At 47.7% G+C, this 19,973-nt stretch overlaps 1 protein-coding gene across 1 annotated transcript; it reads right to left on the reverse strand.

Moving 5' to 3' along the window:
- Positions 1–517: 517 nt before the first annotated feature.
- Positions 518–19,135, reverse strand: LOC115556921 (uncharacterized). Its single transcript, XM_030374346.1, has 5 exons — positions 18,954–19,135; positions 9,857–9,890; positions 6,866–7,957; positions 2,516–2,635; positions 518–2,416 (listed from the first exon to the last, which is right to left on the reverse strand). Exons 1-5 carry the CDS (start codon positions 19,133–19,135, stop codon positions 548–550), a joined length of 3,297 nt encoding a protein of 1,098 aa, XP_030230206.1. The 3' UTR covers positions 518–547.
- Positions 19,136–19,973: the final 838 nt, after the last annotated feature.

Genomic DNA, 19,973 nt, shown 5'->3' on the forward strand with positions numbered 1-19,973 from the left:
AACGCCACATTGGGCCATAAAACCACACCTGAGCCATCAGGGTTCCACCGCAGGCATGTATCTGCCACGGATAGGGCGTGCAACTCCCCGACCCGCTTCGCAGTGGTAATGGCGAGCAGAAAAGCCACCTTCATGGACAGCCACTTCAACCCTATCTGGGTCAGAGGCTCAAAAGGAGGTGATGACATGGCCTCCAGCACCAGGGGCAGGTCCCAAGCTGGAGTCCTCAGAGTCCTAGGGGGACGCAGCCTCAGGGCCCCCCTAAGGAAGAGGGACACCAACCTGTGGCACCCCACTGTGGCTCCGTCAAGCATCTCATGTCGGGAAGAGATAGCAGCCACATAGACCCTCAAGGTGGAATGAGAGCGACCATCATCCAGGAGGGACTGCAAAAACTCCAGAACGGTGGCCACGGAGCAACGCGCTGGGTCTACTGCCTTACCCCTACACCAGTCAGAGAATAACTTCCATCTGTTGGCATACTGTGCTCTGGTAGATGGTGCCCTGGCATTCAGAATAGTGTTCCTGACGGTCTCAGTGCAAACATTCAGCAGTGAGTCGGGCCCTGCAGCGGCCAGGCCCAGAGCTGGAGGCGACGGGGATCTGGGTGCCAAATCTGGCCCCCCAGCTGTGAAAGGAGGTCCTTCCTGCAGGGGAGGCGCCATGGAGAGCTGCAGCAGAGCCTGCGCAGCAGTGGAAACCAGAGTCTCCCTGGCCAGTAGGGGGCCACCAGAAGTAACCTGTGGCCCCGCAGAAACACCCTCTGAAGTGTGGGGAGGATCAGGGGCAGCGGTGGGAAGGCATACAGAGGACTCTGTGGCCAGTCGTGAGCTAAGGCATCCTGTCCGAGGGGGCCGGTCACCTCCGTCCAGGAGAACCAGAGGGGGCAATGTGCGGATTCCTCTGATGTAAAGAGGTCCACCTCCACCCTGCCAAAGAGACCCCACATCGTCTCCACCACCTCCGGATGAAGCCGCCACTCCCCCGGTGGGGGCTTCTGCCGCGATAGAAAATCTGCGACCTGGTTCCGTTGCCCCGGTATGAAGACCGCCCGCACGCTGGCCAGGCGGGGATATGCCCAGGCCAACAAGTTCCGAGATACCCGGAGTAGCCGTGAAGACCGGGTCCGCCCTTGGTGGTTGATCTGAGCAACAGCTGACATGTTGTCGGATCGAACCAGCACATGCTTGCCTCTCAAATGAGGCAGAAAATGATTGAGTGCTAGCTGTACCACCCTGAGCTCGAGCACATTGATGTGAGCGTGGTTCTGGGCCGGCCACTGCCCTTGGGCAGTCCTGCCCTGCCAAACCGCGCCCCATCCCGATAGGCAGGCGTCTGTCGTGACCAGCTCCCGACGGGATGGAATGGTGCCCATGGGTACACCCACAGACATATACGACCTCTTCCTCCATGGGGACAGAGAGAAGAGGCACTGCCGAGACACTCTGACCTTTCGGTGCCTGTGCCACTTGGGGTCCAAGTGGAGGCTGTTCAGCCACATCTGCATAGGGCGCAGAGACAGCAAGCCGAGGGGCACCACAGCTGAGGCAGCTCTCAGCTTGCCCAAGAGCTGCAGGCAAAGAATGAATGGTACCATCCTGCCATACCCGAAACGGGGGAGGCAGAGGAGGATGTCGGTCACACGCTGAGGTGACAGGTAGGCCCTCATAGCATCCGAGTCTAGGACCATCCCCAGGTATGCGACCCGTTGGGATGGGTCCAGGCGACTCTTCACAAAGTTCACCGTCAGGCCAAGCCGGGCCACGTGCAAGAGCAGCCGAGCCGTGTCCCGGGCCGCCTGAGACTGGGAAGGTGCACAGATCAGCCAGTCGTCCAAATAAGGCAGGACCTTCATGCCCTGCTCCTGCAGGGGTGCGAGAGCTGCCGCCACCACCCTGGTGAATACCCTCGGAGAGAGGGAGAGACCAAAGGGAAGTACCCTGAATTGAAAGTGCCGGCCGCGAAAGGCGAACCGGAGGAAGTGCCGATGGCGCGGTGCAATTGGGACGTGGAAGTATGCGTCCCTTAGGTCCACCGTGGTGAACCATTCTCCCCTTGCGACCACCCGCAGCGTGTCGGATGCGGTGAGCATGTGGAATGGCAGGACCTTCAGGAACCTGTTGAGTCCCCTCAGGTCGAGAATTGGGCGAAATCTGCCATCTTTCTTTTTTACTAGAAAGTATCTCGAGTAGAATCCTCTGGGGTGCAGCAGAGGATCCACTGGCTCGATTGCCCCTTTGGCCAGGAGGGTGGACAACTCCTGGTCCAGAGCTAAGGCCTCTGCCGGGTCGTTGACGACAGTCATTTTGACCCGACTGAAGGCTAGGGGCCGGCGTCGGAACTGTAACTCGTACCCTTGGGTCAAGGTGGAAACCACCCAAGGGTCTGAAGAACAGGCAGCCCAGTAACTGAGCTGCTGATGGGAAAAACTCCCGACGACCGGCCCCGAGGGCCTAGCGCCTACCCCCCCGGCCTCCTAAGGCTCTGGGGGGGCGTCGGTTGGGTTGTGGGGCACGGAGCTGCCAGGAAGGTAGGCGTTCGGGGGGCCGAAAGCCATCCGCTGGCTGTTGTGCAGCCCGCTGAGACCTACGTAGGCCACCGGAATAACCAGGTGGCTGAAAACGCTGCTGGGGGACTGCCGAGGGGCCCCCAGGCCTGCTAGGAGCGGACACACTCCTATTTAGGCCTGACAGTTGCTGCCTGGTCTGCCTAGCTCGGGCAGCCCCCTCCAGTGCTTCCAGGGCAGCTGACCCAAAGAGCTCCCCTGGTTCCACCGGCACCGCACGAAGGACCCTCCTACATGTCTCAGTTGCCTAGTAACGGGGACGCTGGCGAGTCTAACGCCGCTCTGTATGGCTTGTTTTTATTCAGTATTTCCAATATTTCTCAAGATTGCATTGAACATTTTGCCGTTTTTTTTGGTCTTTAGTAGTTTAGCTAAGTTTACTAGTTATATATAGTCACTTTTCGCTATTGTCAGTGCGCCAGTTTTCTTTATTTTTACGTGTTTTATACGTGAGGTCGTACAGTTGGTGGACGCTGTTGCCTTTTGAACGCTGTTGCTGCTGCTGCTCACCGGAACGTCATTCTGAACATTATTTTTTCGCGATTTTCTTTTTCTTTCTAGTCTTTTAACTTTTTATCAGTTTTCTTTTGCTTACTTTCAACACCTTCTGTCTGAAACCCTTCTGGACCTCGGGTCGGACTACAAAGTTAAGTTAAGTAACTGCGTCAGTTTTCTTGATTTATTTATTTATTTCTGAACGTTAAACGTCTGCGTGTTTTGTTTTGTGTTTTGTGCGTGGAGTCGTGCAGCTGTTGGTGGATGACACCTGCTGGCCGGCTAGACTGCTGTTAACCCCCGGCGCCGTCCAACTGGCTTCCCCGTCTCCAGCGTAGCTATAACCGGCTTGCTCCACTCCTCTGCCTCCGCTGTGCTGGCTCTGTGGCTTCACCATAATCGCCTGGATCTACCGCTGGCTTCTTCCGACTTCACAACCTGTGGATTTTAACCTGTTCCTCTGGATTGCGCTATGTTTGACTCTCACGTAACGAGTGCATCTCTGCCGCTCCGTTACTCGGTAACGGAGATGTTACGTCTACGGATCTTCTCAAGGACCCAACCACCTCAGCTTGCATCCCACCAGGACATTCTCAAACGACCAAAATACATCCACCGAGGCTCTGGACGGAATTTTCAGTACACTCACACCAGCAACAAAAACATCCGCTCCTTCTGGTCCACTGGGGCCCAGTGGACCAGAAGGAGCGGATGTTTTTGTTTTTGTTTGAGGAGGGGGGCCCGCCCCCCTCCTCGCACAGCCCGTACGGTCAGTCCCGTCAATCACAGTGTACTGTCCCCTCTGCTCAAAGCAACCTGCTACACTCCACTCACCTGTCTGAAACTCTGTCTGCTGAACACCAGATCCCTCAGTAATAAGGCCCTTTTGATAAATGACTTTATTGTTGACCAGAGCCTAGATATTCTCTGCCTCACTGAGACCTGGCAACAACCAAATGACTTCTCCCATCTAAATGAAGCTGTCCCACCAGGTTTTTCGTTTATTAGTAAACCCCGGGTTAATGGGAGGGGGGGTGGCCTTGCTCTCCTCCATCGTGATAACATCAAAGTCACCACTGTCACAGTCCCCCTTCATTCCTCCTTTGAATGTCTAGCTGTAAAACTCTCAGGCCCCAAACCCACTATCATTGTCACCATTTACAGACCACCAAAACCCTCCGCCGTTTTCCTCAATGAATTCTCATCACTACTTACATCTGTATGTGCAATGTCCCCCACTGTTATCCTCCTTGGTGATTTCAACATCCACATTGACAACCCATCCTGTACTTTTGCTAATGACTTCACATCACTTCTGGACTGTCTTGGCATCACACAACATGTCAACCTCCCAACCCATAACAAAGGTCACATTCTGGATTTAATCTGCTGCACTGACATCACTCCCACTAACCTTGATGTCATTGATTTCCCCATCTCCGACCACAAAGCTGTACTTTTTGACATTCATACCCAACTACACAAAACCAAGGAACAACGGACCATCTCCTTCAGAAACATCAAACTTATCAACACCACAGACCTCTCCACCCTGATCAGCTCCTACCCCAACCCTCCCCCAGCTTCCTCCCTGACTGGCCTGGTGACTCACTACAATAACTGCCTCTCCTCCTCCCTCACCACCCTGGCCCCCCTGAAAACCCGCTCAGTCTCATTCACCCACACTGCTCCCTGGTTCACTCCTCATCTGCGCCAGCTCAAAGCCACTGGTCGTCGACTGGAGCGACTCTACAGTAAGACTCAACTCACTGTACACCGCCAAATGTATTCGGACCACCTCCATCACTACAAGAATGCCCTCACCACTGCCAAAACCTCATACTACTCCAACCTCATCAACACTGGTACAGGCAACAGCAGAGTCCTCTTCTCAACAGTCAGCCACTTACTTCAGCCTCCTAAATCTCTCCCTCCAGACATTTCCACCACCCAATGCACTGCGTTCCTTGACTTCTTCAGCTCTAAAATCAACACCATTCACCAACAACTGGCCTCATCTCGCACCCCCTCTGATGACCCACCCTGGATGATCACCTCTGGCCAACCTCTCATCAGCTCCCTCTCTGACTTCACCCTAGTAACAGAACAGACCGTTTCAGAACTCATCCGCAAAGCCAAAACACCACCTGTCAGCTCGATCCTCTTCCCACCTCCCTTGTCAAAGCATGTCTTCCGTCCATCTCCCCCATGATCACCAACATAATTAACTCCTCCCTCACTACTGGTACTGTACCCCCCATCTCCAATCTCCCTTTCATCTCCAAAACACTTGAAAGGGTGGTTGCCGCACAACTACAGTCCCACCTCGACACTAACAATCTCCACGAACCGTTCCAATCTGGCTTCCGTCCAAAACACAGCACTGAAACAGCCCTAGTCAAAATCACCAACGACCTCCTCCTTGCAGCCGACTCTGGATTACTCACCATTCTCATCCTCCTCGATCTCAGCGCAGCATTTGACACCATCTCCCACCCTCTGCTCCTGGACCGCCTAGCTGGTATTGGGATCACTGGTGCTGCACTCTCCTGGTTTACATCCTACCTCACCGGCCGTCAACAATTTGTTCAACTAAGCAACCACAAGTCTGGGTGTTCAGGTGTCTCACTGGGCGTCCCCCAGGGGTCAGTCTTGGGTCCACTCCTCTTCACCAATTACCTCCTCCCGCTGGGCACACTCCTCCGTCACCATGGGGTCCATTTTCATTGCTACGCTGACGACACACAGGTCTACATCTCCACCAAACCCACCGCTGCCATCCCCCCCACCTCCCTCATCACTTGCCTGGAAGTGATCCGGAGCTGGTTGAGCAGGAACTTCCTGAAACTCAATGGAAACAAGACCGAGGCCCTGCTCATCGGATCCAAATCCACCCTCACTAAATCACAACACACCCCAGCTCCACTCATAATTATCGATGGATTCCCAGTACCCTTCTCCTCCAAAGTCAAGAGCCTCGGCGTCATCCTGGACAACACCCTCTCATTCGCACCCCATATTCACAACATCACCCGGACTGCATTCTTCCACCTCCGCAACATCGCCAGACTCCGCCCATCACTGACCCAATCCAGCGCTGAAATCCTAGTTCACTCATTTGTCACATCACGCATAGACTACTGCAACGCCCTCCTCACCGGACTCCCCACCAAACTTATCAACAGACTGCAGATCATTCAGAACTCAGCCGCCCGGATCATCACCCGCACCAAATCATCTGACCACATCACCCCTGTCCTCATTCAACTTCACTGGCTCCCAGTACACTACCGCATCCAATACAAAACCCTACTCCTCACCTACAAAGCTCTCCACAACCTAGCCCCCAGTTATCTCTGCGACCTCCTCCAAGAATACACTCCATCCCGCTCCCTCCGCTCAACCTCTGCTGGACTACTATGTATCCCCACATCACGACTCACTTCAATGGGTGCCCGGTCATTCAGCTGTTCAGCACCCAGGCTCTGGAACTCCCTCCCCCCACACATAAAACAGTCAGACACCATTTCAACCTTCAAGTCACAACTCAAAACTCACTTGTTCAAACTCGCACACAACGTCTAACTGATCACTGTTTTTATTTTTATTTTTTTTATTTTTTTCTTATTGCTTATGTTTATTTATTTATATATTTATTTATTTTCTCCACAATGTCTTGCTTTTTAAAAAATGTATGATGACTATATGCTCTGTAAGGTGACCTTGGGTGTCTTGAAAGGCGCCTCTAAATTAAATGTATTATTATTATTATGTCTCCGTCAAGGGCGACTGCGCAAGCCACACCTGGCGGCGAGTCTGCACGAGGGTGGACATAGTGCGCCCTAACTCCCTCGACATGAGGGCAAAAGCCTGCAATGAGGCGTCACTCAGACTCTGCAGCGACGGCTCGGCCTGGGCCTGCTGCAGAGAGGTCGAAAGACCCAGCAGCAGGTGGGAAAGGGAGTTCCCAATACGACCCATGCGCGCCGCTGCGTCGTAGGCCTTTGACAGGAGGTCGTCTGTGACCCTGCACTGTGGCCGAGGGCACCTGGCATTTGGCCTCAGAGCCTCATCAGGAGCCAGAATTAGGGAGGCGATGGCAGGCTCGACTGCTGGCATGCGGCCCAGCCCAACCTGTGCCGCATTCTGCATGGCAGCCAAGGTCCAGGCATCCGACGTCGAGTGGGATAGGGCCCTAGTGTCCCTCCAGCAAGCATGGAGCTCCTTCAGATACTCCTCTGAAGGAGGGACAGAGAATGTGGCCGGGACAGGGTTGCGCCTGAAGAAGGCGCTGGCCTGGGCTGACTCCGTCTGCGCCGCGTCAAGCTGCAGGCGAGCCAGAGCGGTCCGCAGGACGGCCGCCATGGAGGTGTCTGCTGCCCCCTGCCGAGAGCCTTGTGCCGAGGAGCAGGAGGCCTCATCCAACGTGTGGGAGGCATCGCCCTCGGTCATAGCCTCATCAAAGAGGTTAGCCGAAGCCGCCAGAGAGAGGACATCGCCTTCAAAATGGGAGGAGGGAGGGCCGGGCTGTAGCCCCGCCAGCCCCTGACCAGTCCCAGGCTGAAGGGCCAGGAGGAGGGACCGGATTTGCTCCATGTCGGACGCCAATCCGTCCACCCTAGCAGCAAGCCCGCCCCTTGCCTTCTTTTTGGGGGGGGCACCCATAGCCGCAGCCCCATCATGCCGCCGCCGTCCCGAACGACCGGGCTGATTGGGAGGGAGGATCATTAAAGCAGAGGGGTCGCTGGCTGTTGCCCGATTCTCCAGCTCTGCTAGCCTAGCCACTCTGAGCACCCAAGGCAGGAGGCTGCAGTTCATGCAGGCGCTGTCCGTGAGGCTCTCCCTCAGATGCTCGAGACCGAGGCAAGGAGGGCAACTGTCGTGGCCGTCCTCAGGCTCAAGAGGAGCCGCACAGGCGACACATAGGTGAGCCATTATAGAGGCAGCCACCGGTAGCGTACTGGGAGCGGAAGCGAGAGCACTTCCCTCGCCAGAAAAAAATGAAAAAACCGAAACTAATTAGCCTGAGCGTGATCGCTGCTACTAATTATCAAACAAGGTCCAAAATGCGGTGTTAACGGGAGCGGGAGCGAGAACACTGCCTTCACCAGAAAACTAAATCGACCGATATTATTTAGCTTGAGCGTAAGCGCTGCTGCTAAACAAGGGAGAAACCAAACAAAAACGTTACTGGGAGCGGGAGCGAGAGCACTGCCTTCAACGGTAAGTTGTAAGGGAAAAATAAATTGATGGTTAGAACAGAGCAAAGCTAACGGCTAACACAACAAACAATAACAGAGCAAGAGGCGAACGAGTGCTGGGAGCGGGAGCGAGCACACTGCCCTCCCAAACAAACACCGGCCACTCTTCTTATAGTTGCTTTCACTAAGTATCTGTATGAACTAGCCACAGCCTTTGGAGGACGGGTTACCCGCAGCTCCGACCTTGGTCACGAGGCTGCACGTAGCCAGTTGTAACAGCTTCCTTCCTTTCTCAAACAAAGGTTCAATACGGTACCTGCGCAGCGAGAAGATGTAAGGAACAGATCCTCTAATGACACCGGAAGATATAGCCTTCCCGGTGTCACGTGGGGGTCACAGGTGACTATGGCTGTGTCCCAATTCATAGGACGCATCCTTCGTAGACCGCGTCCTTCGAAGGATGCGGCCTTCGTAGACCGCGAAGGACACTCCGAAGGCCGAAGAAATGGGACGGTCTAGCCTACGGAGCATTTCTGGTTTACGTAACAAACCGTTACCGCCCTTTCACTTGCGTGACCACGCTGCTCCTGTCACCTAGCAACCCTGACAGCTGAACTGACCTGTAAACAGAAGTTAAACCGGACAGCGCGAAAAAAAGAAACCAACAACAATCATTATTGATCATTATGTTTTTGTATATAGTAGTTTTATAATAATTGTTGTAAATAGTCACATGAATGTTTGTTGTAAATAGTTTTATTGTTGTATATATGTTTTATAAGTTATATACGAATACATTAGTCAATACAAAAAAAAAGTGTTAAATATAACAGAACATAAGTTATTTGTCCACCAAACGCTCCAAAATTGAGAAAAACCTATCCATTCTTTCCCTGCTTTCCTGGGCTTTCCTCTCCTCTGCCTCCCTTTGTAGCCTCATGTCCTCTTTTATTAACTGGAACATTTACATTTTACATTTACATTTAGGGCATTTAGCAGACGCTTTTATCCAAAGCGACTTACAATAAGTACATTGATGATAGCATTGATGATATACATTGCCATGATAGCAGCTACTGCAGTTGCTACACAGTTAAGTACTATAATACAATACAATACAATACAACACAGTGTACAATGGTGGCCAGAAGGGGGAGGGTGGCTATGCAGTCGAGGTGGACACTGAACAGGTGAATCTTGAGTCCTTTTCGGAAGATAGTGAGCGACTCTGGAACATGTCTTCTTCTCTGTCCCTCTTTCTGGACCTTGGCCCTCGCTGTCTTTCCTCCTCCTGATCCTTGTCCTCCACCTCCTGATCCACCACTGCTGTACTTGCTGCACTTGGCCTTGGTGTGTTCTCAGGGATGGATGCAATTAGGACAGGGGGGTTGGTGGAATGCCTCTGTCCCAATCCAATACCTTATCCATGGGGACAAACCAGGGCCAAGTGGCAGCAGTGGGTTTCCCACCTACCCCCTCTCCTGACCCAGGATACTTGCAATCCTAAGGCAGAGGAAATCAATCATGGCAGTTAACAAGAGCAGTATCAAAACAAATTTCAGCAAAAGTTTTTCTTTGCCTGCGGGAGAGTCACCTTCCCCTGCAGGCCTATTTCCTCCAGAATTGTCCTAAACACAGAGACATTGTTAATCAGAGAAAACAAGAGACACATTTATCAATCATGTTAATAGCCCATGTTAACAATAGGCCATTTATAATATATATATTTGACCATCTTGTAAAGGTTACATTTAAATTAGCCCTCATCCTATATGAAGCCCATAATAATAATAAGACAACCAATAGAAGTCAAAACACCCTTTTTCTTTGTGGGTTTTTCTAGTGCTGTCTAGTACTGATGCGAGATGTGACTTTTTTTGTCTTTCTTTCTTTAATAACCCAAAATAGGACATCGTATTAAACGATTTCTGGGGATGTTGTATCCGTCCTGCTGTTTAATGAGGGCTAATTTAACTAACCTTTAAAAGATGGTCAAATGAAGATATATAAATGGCCTATAATAATTTTTATAAACTAACTTACGATATAAATAAACGATTGTTTCTTTACCCCCAAGCCACACTTGCTGAGTATTTCACCCCGGTGAACAGCTCATCCTTCTCCCCCCTCAATAGAATAAATCGAGCAGTATGCTGCTGGCTCCCTAAACCAAAACCAAATGTTAGAATTAGTTTTGCTTTACACTACCAAACAAAAGCAGCTTAAATAGCAAAATAACCAAGTTAACTGTGTAATCAATCCCAACGTCTGTAACGTTACGGTCTGAAAACCAGGGTCCACAACCTGTGTTCGCGTTGGTCCATTTATCTAACGTTACAGAATAGCAAATTATCTATATAATCGACACAATTTCGGTAAATATAACCATTTTAACCTCTTAAATTTGAAACTATAGGGCTTAACGGGTGTTCTTAGTTAACGTTACAGCGTCACTAACTGTAACGTTACCTTACTTATATCGCCTATTACTTTAATGAAAAAAGTTTTAAGGGCCCTTGTTTTTTTTAACATTTGTATCGTTAAATACTCGAGTGACTAGAAACCAAATACTTACATTTAAATGCAGAACTTAAATCGCCATTCTCCGCCATCTCCATTGATTGAGTGCGCAATGAATCTTGGGAGGGATACGTTGGGCCGTGAAGGATCTTGGGATACGTTGGGCCGTGAAGGATACAGCCGATGCATCCTTCAAATCCGGGAAAAGAAGGCTGCATTCGTAGGCCGCATTTGAAGGACCCTTGGAATTGGGACAGCACTTGGCGCGTCGCTGTGACGCAATCTGCGTCGACGCATCCTTCGAATGCAGCCTTCGAAGGATGCGTCCTAGGAATTGGGACACTGCGTATGTTGGTATTAGGTACTCGAAATGCGCATGCGCGAGGTGGAGATCCAGTGCTTTAAGCAACGCCTCTGGCGGTCAGTAAGGATGAAATAGAACCCAGTAGCACTGGTAGGCTCAGAACAGCTGGATGAACTTCACAGCCTATCCAAAGATTTTTCAAAAGGCTCATGTACTTAAGTAACCTGTCCTCCATAGCCTGCCATCAGAGGGCCAGAACAATCAGCCAGAGAAACAGCTTACTGATAAAAATGTAAACGCTGTCCTCTTGACGCTCCCCATAACTGAGAGTAGCATTCGAGTATGCTCCTTTCGTGGTTTCCGTCTCTATAACAAAAGGTGTGGTAAACGTTTCGAATACAACCAAATTGTTTGTTTGACATAAATAACAAAGTGGGAAGAGATTCACATTAGCCTACAGTATATTCTAAACGTATTGTCGGACACCAAATTAGAAATAATAAAGGTTTCAAATAGATTATATTACAACGTTTAACTTCACACCGTATGAGAACGTGCAGTAAACGAGAAAAATACAAACAATTCCAAATATTTCTTTGACACCTATTGAGAACTTGCATGCACTTTACATGTCAGGTAGCGTATTGATTTCAGGCTACAGTTATCAAAACGACAATTTTAGCAACACCTTTATGCAACAAAAAATGTAAGTTTAAGTTTGAAAACGTCGTGTGTTAGTTGGGTAGATTATGGCTACATATTTAACAGACAAATAGAAGAACATATAGAACATGATATCTCATCGAAATGACTTACCATTCCTCCAGAGTTGACTCAAATTACCTCGAATAACTATGACCTGGGCTGTTGGGCAGCCGTCTGGCTGCGTCAAGTAAAATGACCAAGGCAGTGCACATTACGTGACAACAACTTGAGTGGTTACACTCAAGCTACACCTGGCCTCTCACTCAACGGGATTCCGGCGAAGAACTCAAAACATGTTCGGTTTTTCCATCTGCGAGGACGGATCAAGGTGCGCCAGGTCCGCCTCAAAGCGCTGCTTGAAACGGGCTGAGGTGACGCCAGCTGGCCTGAGATGTATTCTCTCACATTGTAAGAATATAGACCAGTGAAATGCAATAGACTGCGTTATTGAGTCTGAGGCCCCGTCCACACGAAGCCGAAACGGGCGAAACCGTTACGGTTTCGATCTATCCGGTTTCGAAGTATCTCCGTAAAGACGAAGCCAAGCGAAACCGGATAGATCTGTAGAAACGCTGTAGTACACATTCCAGGCCCAAAAGGGGCGCTGCTTCTGGTACAGAAATCCAGAAGAAATGAAATAAGAAGAAGAGGCGAGCATGCGCATAAAGGCTGCCCCCCCGAACCACTAACAACACAAACAAACAGCTCTTCTAAGATGGCGAACTAGATTCTCAATTAATAATGGCTTAGCAACCCAACAAGGGACATGATATGCTGCAGAACGATTACAAGCTTGTTGTCCGCCATCATCTTTTTTGTTGTGATTTCTGAGACTCCGCGGGCTTAAGAGCCATTGGCTAGGAGGTCGAGGGGTGGGGCGATGACGTCATGGTTTGCGGTTTCAGTCGGTTTCAGGCGTCCACACGAAACCAAAACGAAACCGGATAGATTTGAAACCACCTCCGAGGGTGGTTTCAGAAGTTTGCGGTTTCGGTCAGCGGATTCGCCGGCTTCGTGTGGACGGAAGGCCGAACCGTACAAGACCTTTGCGGTGCATTATTTATTGAGAATCTAGTTCGCCATCGTAGAAGAGCTGTTTGTTTGTGTTGTTAGTGGTTCGGGGGGCAGCCTTTATGCGCATGCTCGCCTCTTCTTCTCCTGGATTTGTGTACCAGAAGCAGCGCCCCTTATGGGCCTGGAATGTTTACTACAGCGTTTCTACAGATCTATCCGGTTTCGCTTGGCTTCGTCTTTACGGAGATACTTCGAAACCGGATAGATCGAAACCGTAACGGTTTCGCCCGTTTCGGCTTCGTGTAGACGGGGCCTGAAACGCAGAGCCATTCACACAGCATATGGACTAAAAAGATCAAATCGTTACTTTTCGATCCTTGTAAGCCTAACTAAGGGTATGCCTATTGTGGTAACCCGAGGGCAATAATGCACGCACACTTGTAACTCAGTTTAACGTCTTTACTGAAACCATGCTCACAGCATAACAGCCAAGGTATACACAAGACATTCAGGTGCAGAGCAATCACTAGAACAATACGACGGGGTACACAGTTATAAGCACAGATGTTCCGGGGTGCAGGATATAAATGAGTGCAACACTAATTCAGTCTATAACACCTATAATGATGACAAAAAATCGTTGATATAGGGAAGATTTCTTCCAGATTAGTCTAGGTCTGAAGACACCTATATACCTATATTTCACACCTCATCTGGAATTTAAGGTTTTCCTAAAATCAAGCTCGTGGCACTCAATATGTAAACAACACTAATAATCAGAGGTAAATCATCCCTCAATGAGCTATAGAGCTTAAGAAGCAAAAAACAACTGAAACAACTAAAATACAGTGTATCTTCAACAAATCAATACAATTGACCTTCCATTATGAAAACTGATTGGTGACCGTTTGGGGGCGGGGTTTTGCGAAAGGTCAATTGTAGAAAGGGTGGGGTCGGCCCTCTCCCCCTTCTTTCTGTCTCCAGCACACATGAGTTTTAAAGTTTACGAAAAGGAGAATACTGTGTTTGCTCTTATTGTTATAATGGTGTTGTAAACCGGCAGCTCGGTTATTGAATCATAATGCTTTTGTGATTGTATAGTTGTATTCTTTGGGTATAGTTAAGAACTAGAAATGTGTAGCCTATGTTGTGTTTTTACAACGCAACTCAGCATAAACTTAAAGAGTTTATTCAGGGAAGATTCACATCTGAGCAAACTGAGTGTGATTGACACAATCAGTTTTCATAATATGCGTCAGTCAATTCGCTTCAGGGTTGTTGGTTTGGCTTTTGGGTGGTTTTTATGCCATTGCTGGTACTGGGTGTGCACTAGGATAAAATCGTTCAAGACAACATTATGCTTAAAAAGTATTGCAATCATTACAGTCAGAACATCAAACACTTCACTTCTTCATGGTTTAAGAAGCATTATCATATACTGTAATGGCCTGATACCGGTCATCTGATGGGAGATTCCATGTTCTATAGCTCTCATTATGAGGCCTCGGACATATATATATCCACATAACCCTAGCAAGTCAAAAAAGGCAGTAACCAGAGTGTTCTAAACAGCAACAATGATGGGTTTCCATCGTCCAAACATTGAGTCCAACCAGCCAGACCTACTAGAATCATCATGCCGCTGTGTGGGGTTAGGATTGAAAGTGCAGCAGGTATCCCCAAACATCCCACCTTTTTCGGGTGAGATGTCAGTGGAGTGGTCAGTGTGTGTGGTGTTGGAGTCTGGTCGGTTGAGGTACTCTGTCAAGTAGATGGGGACAGTGATCATCAGGGCGATGACTAAATCCCTATCAACCTGCCTAATTAGCAGAAAAGCCTAAGTGGTGGACAGTGGACTTATGGGCAGGAGCAAACCAATCAGCCCATCTGGGGTGAGAATGCGAGCGAAGTGCGGAGACAGCATGAAAGGATTACATTGACAGGAACCGTACAAAATAAAAGCATTTATTATAACAAATACACTTCATCAATTATATAATATATATTATTCACAATATATATTATTTATAATATTTCCCTAAAACCAAAACCAACTCAGTAAAATTGTAAAGGAACGAATATCTTCTTGGTAACCAACAGCAAAATAATAACCATAAAATCCACTACCCCTTAATCAAAATCCACAATCTAGGCTTGAACAAAAAACACACAAAAAATTAATTAAGGCTCACTGATGCAGCCTTCTCACTGGCCAGTGTAAAGAATTGCCTCGACATACCATTCAAACTACAAGAGCTATGGCAAAAATATCAAACACGTTTTAAAATGATTGGGATGTTACAGAGAGGATCTGCTAGTCTGGTTCAATTATAAAGGCCTGTTTAACACCTAGACCTTGCTATTTCATACCATTGCTAAAATTATTAGATAAGTATCTATCTCAAGGATGCATACAGTACATACCTGAGGGATAAAATTGATATTTGATGGCATAAAACAGCTTATCTACACTATCCACTATAAATACAAACAGAAAAATGCTGATGTGTTTAATTGAGGCGAGCTGTGGCCTATCTCTCACAGCTTGGGTGGGCCGGAGAAACTGCATTTATAATATTAGTGTGCTTGGACCAGGTTCAGTCCAGTTCAATGACACCTTAATAAGGCTGCGTTTTGGTCATAAAGTTCTACTGGTGTACAGGCAAGTGTCAAAATTGTAAGATATCTACCTTTATTTGTGTCTCATAGTAAGACATCGCTCCCAACTGATAATTATTTCAGGTGGAAATGTTATCTTCCACTTATGCTGTGTTCCATGGCTTTATTCACTTTAACCAAGTATCATCCCCATTGAATATTTCACTTGCACAACAATCTTTCTTTTGGCAAAAAGATGACATTATCGCCCTTGCAGTTGTGGAGATATACTCTATTTACTTTGGGTATGTTCTTTCCTGAAAAAAACTATAGAATATATAGAATATCAATATTTTTCCAGGTATAGTGTCAAAGTTAGAAAATCCAGTATCGTGACTGACAACACTACTAGAAACGAGATTGTGATTATTCAGTCAGAGCTACAAGAAACGTGAAAGTTAAAAAAGACATGTCTTTGCTACTACCTCTGACATTTAGTTAAAGGGCAACTTCACCCATTTCACTTAAGCTTTGTATCGTCAGGAACACACTCATATTTTTGAATGGTCGAGCATCATTCCCTTATTTTCTGGAGAGACTGGAGAGATCCGTATCAATCTCCAACACTTCCTGTTTTCAATGACGCAATATGACGATTTTTGCGTACAAGAAAATAGGAAGTGTAAAAGGGGATGATTCTCGTAAGACTACAACCACTAGTCCCACCCCCCTCTAGGGGGTGGGACCCACTAATAGGTCTGTAGGTTTTACAGACCTATTAGAGCAGTGCCAGTGGGTGGGACTTCACCACCAGAAACTAACATCCACAGCGTCTGAAGCTAAGCTAACAGAGGCTGTTGACACAACTGAAGTACAATGGTGGAGGGTACTGGATCTGACATAGAAGATGGCACCATGCAAAAGTTCACCATTTCGAAAGAAATACAAACGAGGACTACCGTATTTTCCGCACTATAAGGCGCACCGGATTATAAGGCGCACCTTCAATAAATGGCCTATTTTAGAACTGTTTTCATATATAGGGCGCAACGGATTATGAGGCGCATAGAATAGAAGATACTGCAGTCAAACGTTAGACTGGGGTTGCGTTATGCATCGACTAGATGGAGCTGTCCTAAAGAGAATGTCAAAACAGTCAGATAAAGTCAAACTTTATTTAGCGTTCTGACAACTCCGTTCACTCCCATGGTAACGATGTTCAAACGTTAATGTGCATATTAACAATATCTCCCAGACTTGTTCAGTTGTAAACACGTAAAAGAGACACAGTCTGATACCGCTAATTCAAAAGTTAGTGCATAACTCAACATTGTTCAGTTACGTATAACACGTAAAGCTCACTTTTTCAGTTCATTCCCCGTCCACGAATCCCTCGAATTCTTCTTCTTCAGTGTCCGAATTGAACAGTTGGGCGAGTACGGCATCCAACATGCCCGGCTCCCTCTCGTCATTATCCGAGTCTGTGTCGCTGCTGTTGCCTGGCAGTTCAGTGATTATTCCTGCCTTCGTGAAAGCTTGGACCACAGTTGAGACTGATATATCAGCCCAGGCATCCACGATCCATTGGCAGATAGTGGCGTAAGACGCCCGGCGCTGTCTCCCCGTCTTGGTGAACGTGTGTTCGCCTTCTAAGGCCCCGTCCACACAAAGCCGATTTTATGGTGAGACCGCATAAGTCTTGTCCTTTCGGCCGACGTCCAGACGGAGCCGGCGAATCCGGTGCCCAAAACCGCACATTTCTGAAACCACCCTCGGTGGTGGTTTCAAATCTATCCGGACCTATGCGGTTTCGTGTTATGATTCGTGCGGACGTCTGAAACGCTTGATGGCATTAGCCCCCCACCAGCTGCGGGACGTCAGAGTTGCGTTGAATTTTTTATTTATTATTTTATTTGTATTCTTTTTGTAGCTTTAAATAAAGCCCCTTGATAAATGTAATTAGTAACTGTACATTAAAAAGTATTTCTGCTCTATTTAAAAGGTTGAATCTCCTCGTGACTGAATGTTTGTATACAGCGCGCAGGCTTGATGCGCTCCACTTTTTTCTGTGGAGAACCAGCGCCTTGAATATTTACTACAGCGTTTCTACTACAGCTCGATGCGGTTTGGAAATGACTGTCTTTACGGAGATATCCCTGAACCGCATAAAACGAAATTGGATCGTTTTCACCAACTGATACTAGAAATGTTTTGTAAAATGATTATCAAGCAGTCTTGCGGTATCAGCTTGGTAGATGGAACAGCGACTGAGGTGTCCGATAGGCGGAGATCTAGATCAGCGGGAGTGGCCAGCAAAGCTGTGCATCGTGGTGCATGGTGGGAGTTGTTGTCTTCCATCCATAAGCGCAAAAAAATCACTTTCTGCATTTTCTCGGTCAAGACGGCACCAAATTAGAATTTTATTTTTTTATCCGACTACATATAGGACCCAATTTCAATACATATTCATGCCTCCACCAGTGAAATGCTGCTTTAAGTAAATTTGCATGAAATCATGCAGGTCTACATATAACTTGGCGTTAGATTTAATAGGTTACAACGGTGGATTGAAATCACTTCATGGCACGATTTGACCGCTCTATAAATAAGTAAACAAAGAGAAGTATCTTATTTTTTAAACACAACATGTGTGGAAGCTAACATTCAGCCTCAGTCTGAGCTAGGATGATTTTTCTGAGCCCCCCAAAAACCTGGCCGCGTGCCTGGCAAAAAGAGGCCTGTTCACGATTCTGATTATAATTTGGGCAAGTGAACATCACATTCGGGCAAGTTGAACCTGACCTGTACTTGCCCGATGGGCAAGTGCTTTTGAAACCATAGTGTCAACACCTGCTTACTGTCTGACATGTTCGAAGAGATTCTCCAAGAGAGCAATACAAATACCAGTCAGAAGACAAGCTCAACAGCTGGATGCTTTTCTATCAGAAGTCCCCATCCCCAGAAGCAATAACCCTCTCGGATATTGGAGGGCAAATCAAGGCCGCTTTCCCGACCTGGCACAGACGGCACGCAGGTTAGCTATTTAGGAAATGGAATTAAATATGTTATTCATAAAGTTCTTGTTAGGCTATATATTTTGAACTATTATACTATACTTAGTGTGGAAAAATAGAAGGCATATACCGGCATTCAAAAATGTAATTATTTCTTAGGCAGAAAAGAAAAACATGCCATCAATAAAAATAAAAAGACCTACAAAAAACAGATAGCCTATAATGTCGATGCTATGAGATAACTGTTTCGATTCTCTGTTCCCATCCTAGATACTTGTCTGCTCCACGCACAAGCACCGATAGCGAGAGAGAGTTTAGCGCTGCTTCTCATGTCATCGATGAGAAGAGGAACAGACTTTCATGTGACAAAGCAGAGAAGCTCCTTTTCATCAAGAAGCACCTGCCACTTTTCCTGAAGTAGACTTAATTTATATTATATTTCTCCAGCTGTGTTTATTCCAAAGGGTAGCCTTTTGTATGCGTAGCGACCGAAACGGGTGTTAAAGGTGCACAGCGCTGAACTTTCTTTGTCCAACTTGACCTGCCAGTATCCACATTGAGCATCTAGTGTGCTGAACACTTTTGCTCCAGCCTTCCGAGCCATCACTTCTTCGATCGTCCTCATGGGGTAGTGTTCCCTTTCAATAGCGGCATTCAAGTCCTTGGGGTCCATGCATATCCGGATTTTCAGTTTTTCTGGTTTCCATACTGTGACCATGCTGCTTACCCACGGCCTGGGTACTGTTACTTTTTCAATGACGTCCAGGTTTTTCCATTCTTCTCAGTTCTGCCTTTACTTTGTCTCTCAAGGCCACGGGGACCTTCCTTGGTACATGGACGATGGGTTGTGCGTCTGCGCTGAGTCAGACTGCTCTTCTACTATGTGCACTGGTTTTTTTGTTGCATACGCTTTGGACATGCACTTGCTTGAAAAGTGATTCAGCTTTCAACATTTTATGCATTTTTCTCCATAGGCGGGACATTTTCCTTTCTGGTGGTCTCTGCCACGGTATTTACAGTCCTGTATCATGTTTTGCCTGAGTGACGTGACAGATGACGTTTGGGAATTTCTCGCACGCTCCCGTTTTACTTCATTGATAATGCACTCTGCTTGTGCAGTTTGCAACTTGCCTCCGCAGCGCGACATATAGACACAGCCTTTGGGAGATCTAATTCCATTGTTCTCAACAACTTGGCTCTTAGTTGATCATCCCATATCCCCACGACTATTCAGTCTTTAATTAGACTGTCACACAAATCTCCGTACTCCCATGATCTTGCCTTTGTTCTCAAGTCAGTGACGAACTGGTTTATGTTCTCAGCAGGGGCCTGAACACGAGTGTTAAACACGTGTTTCTCAAACGTCACATTCCTGTTGGGGGTAAAATGTTCGTCGAATTTCTCCAGTAGGCTATTATCTTGAGCTTTACTCTGTCCTCTGGCTGCGTGAATTCAAAGGTGTTGTATCCCTGATCACGTGTAGTAACTTGCAGCTTTGTACCTTCTGAGATTTGCCTTCAATGCCTTTAGCGGTAATGTAACGAATTTTTGTTTCC

Source organism: Gadus morhua, chromosome 2 (assembly GCF_902167405.1).
Source record: "Gadus morhua chromosome 2, gadMor3.0, whole genome shotgun sequence".
Lineage (NCBI taxonomy): Eukaryota > Metazoa > Chordata > Actinopteri > Gadiformes > Gadidae > Gadus > Gadus morhua.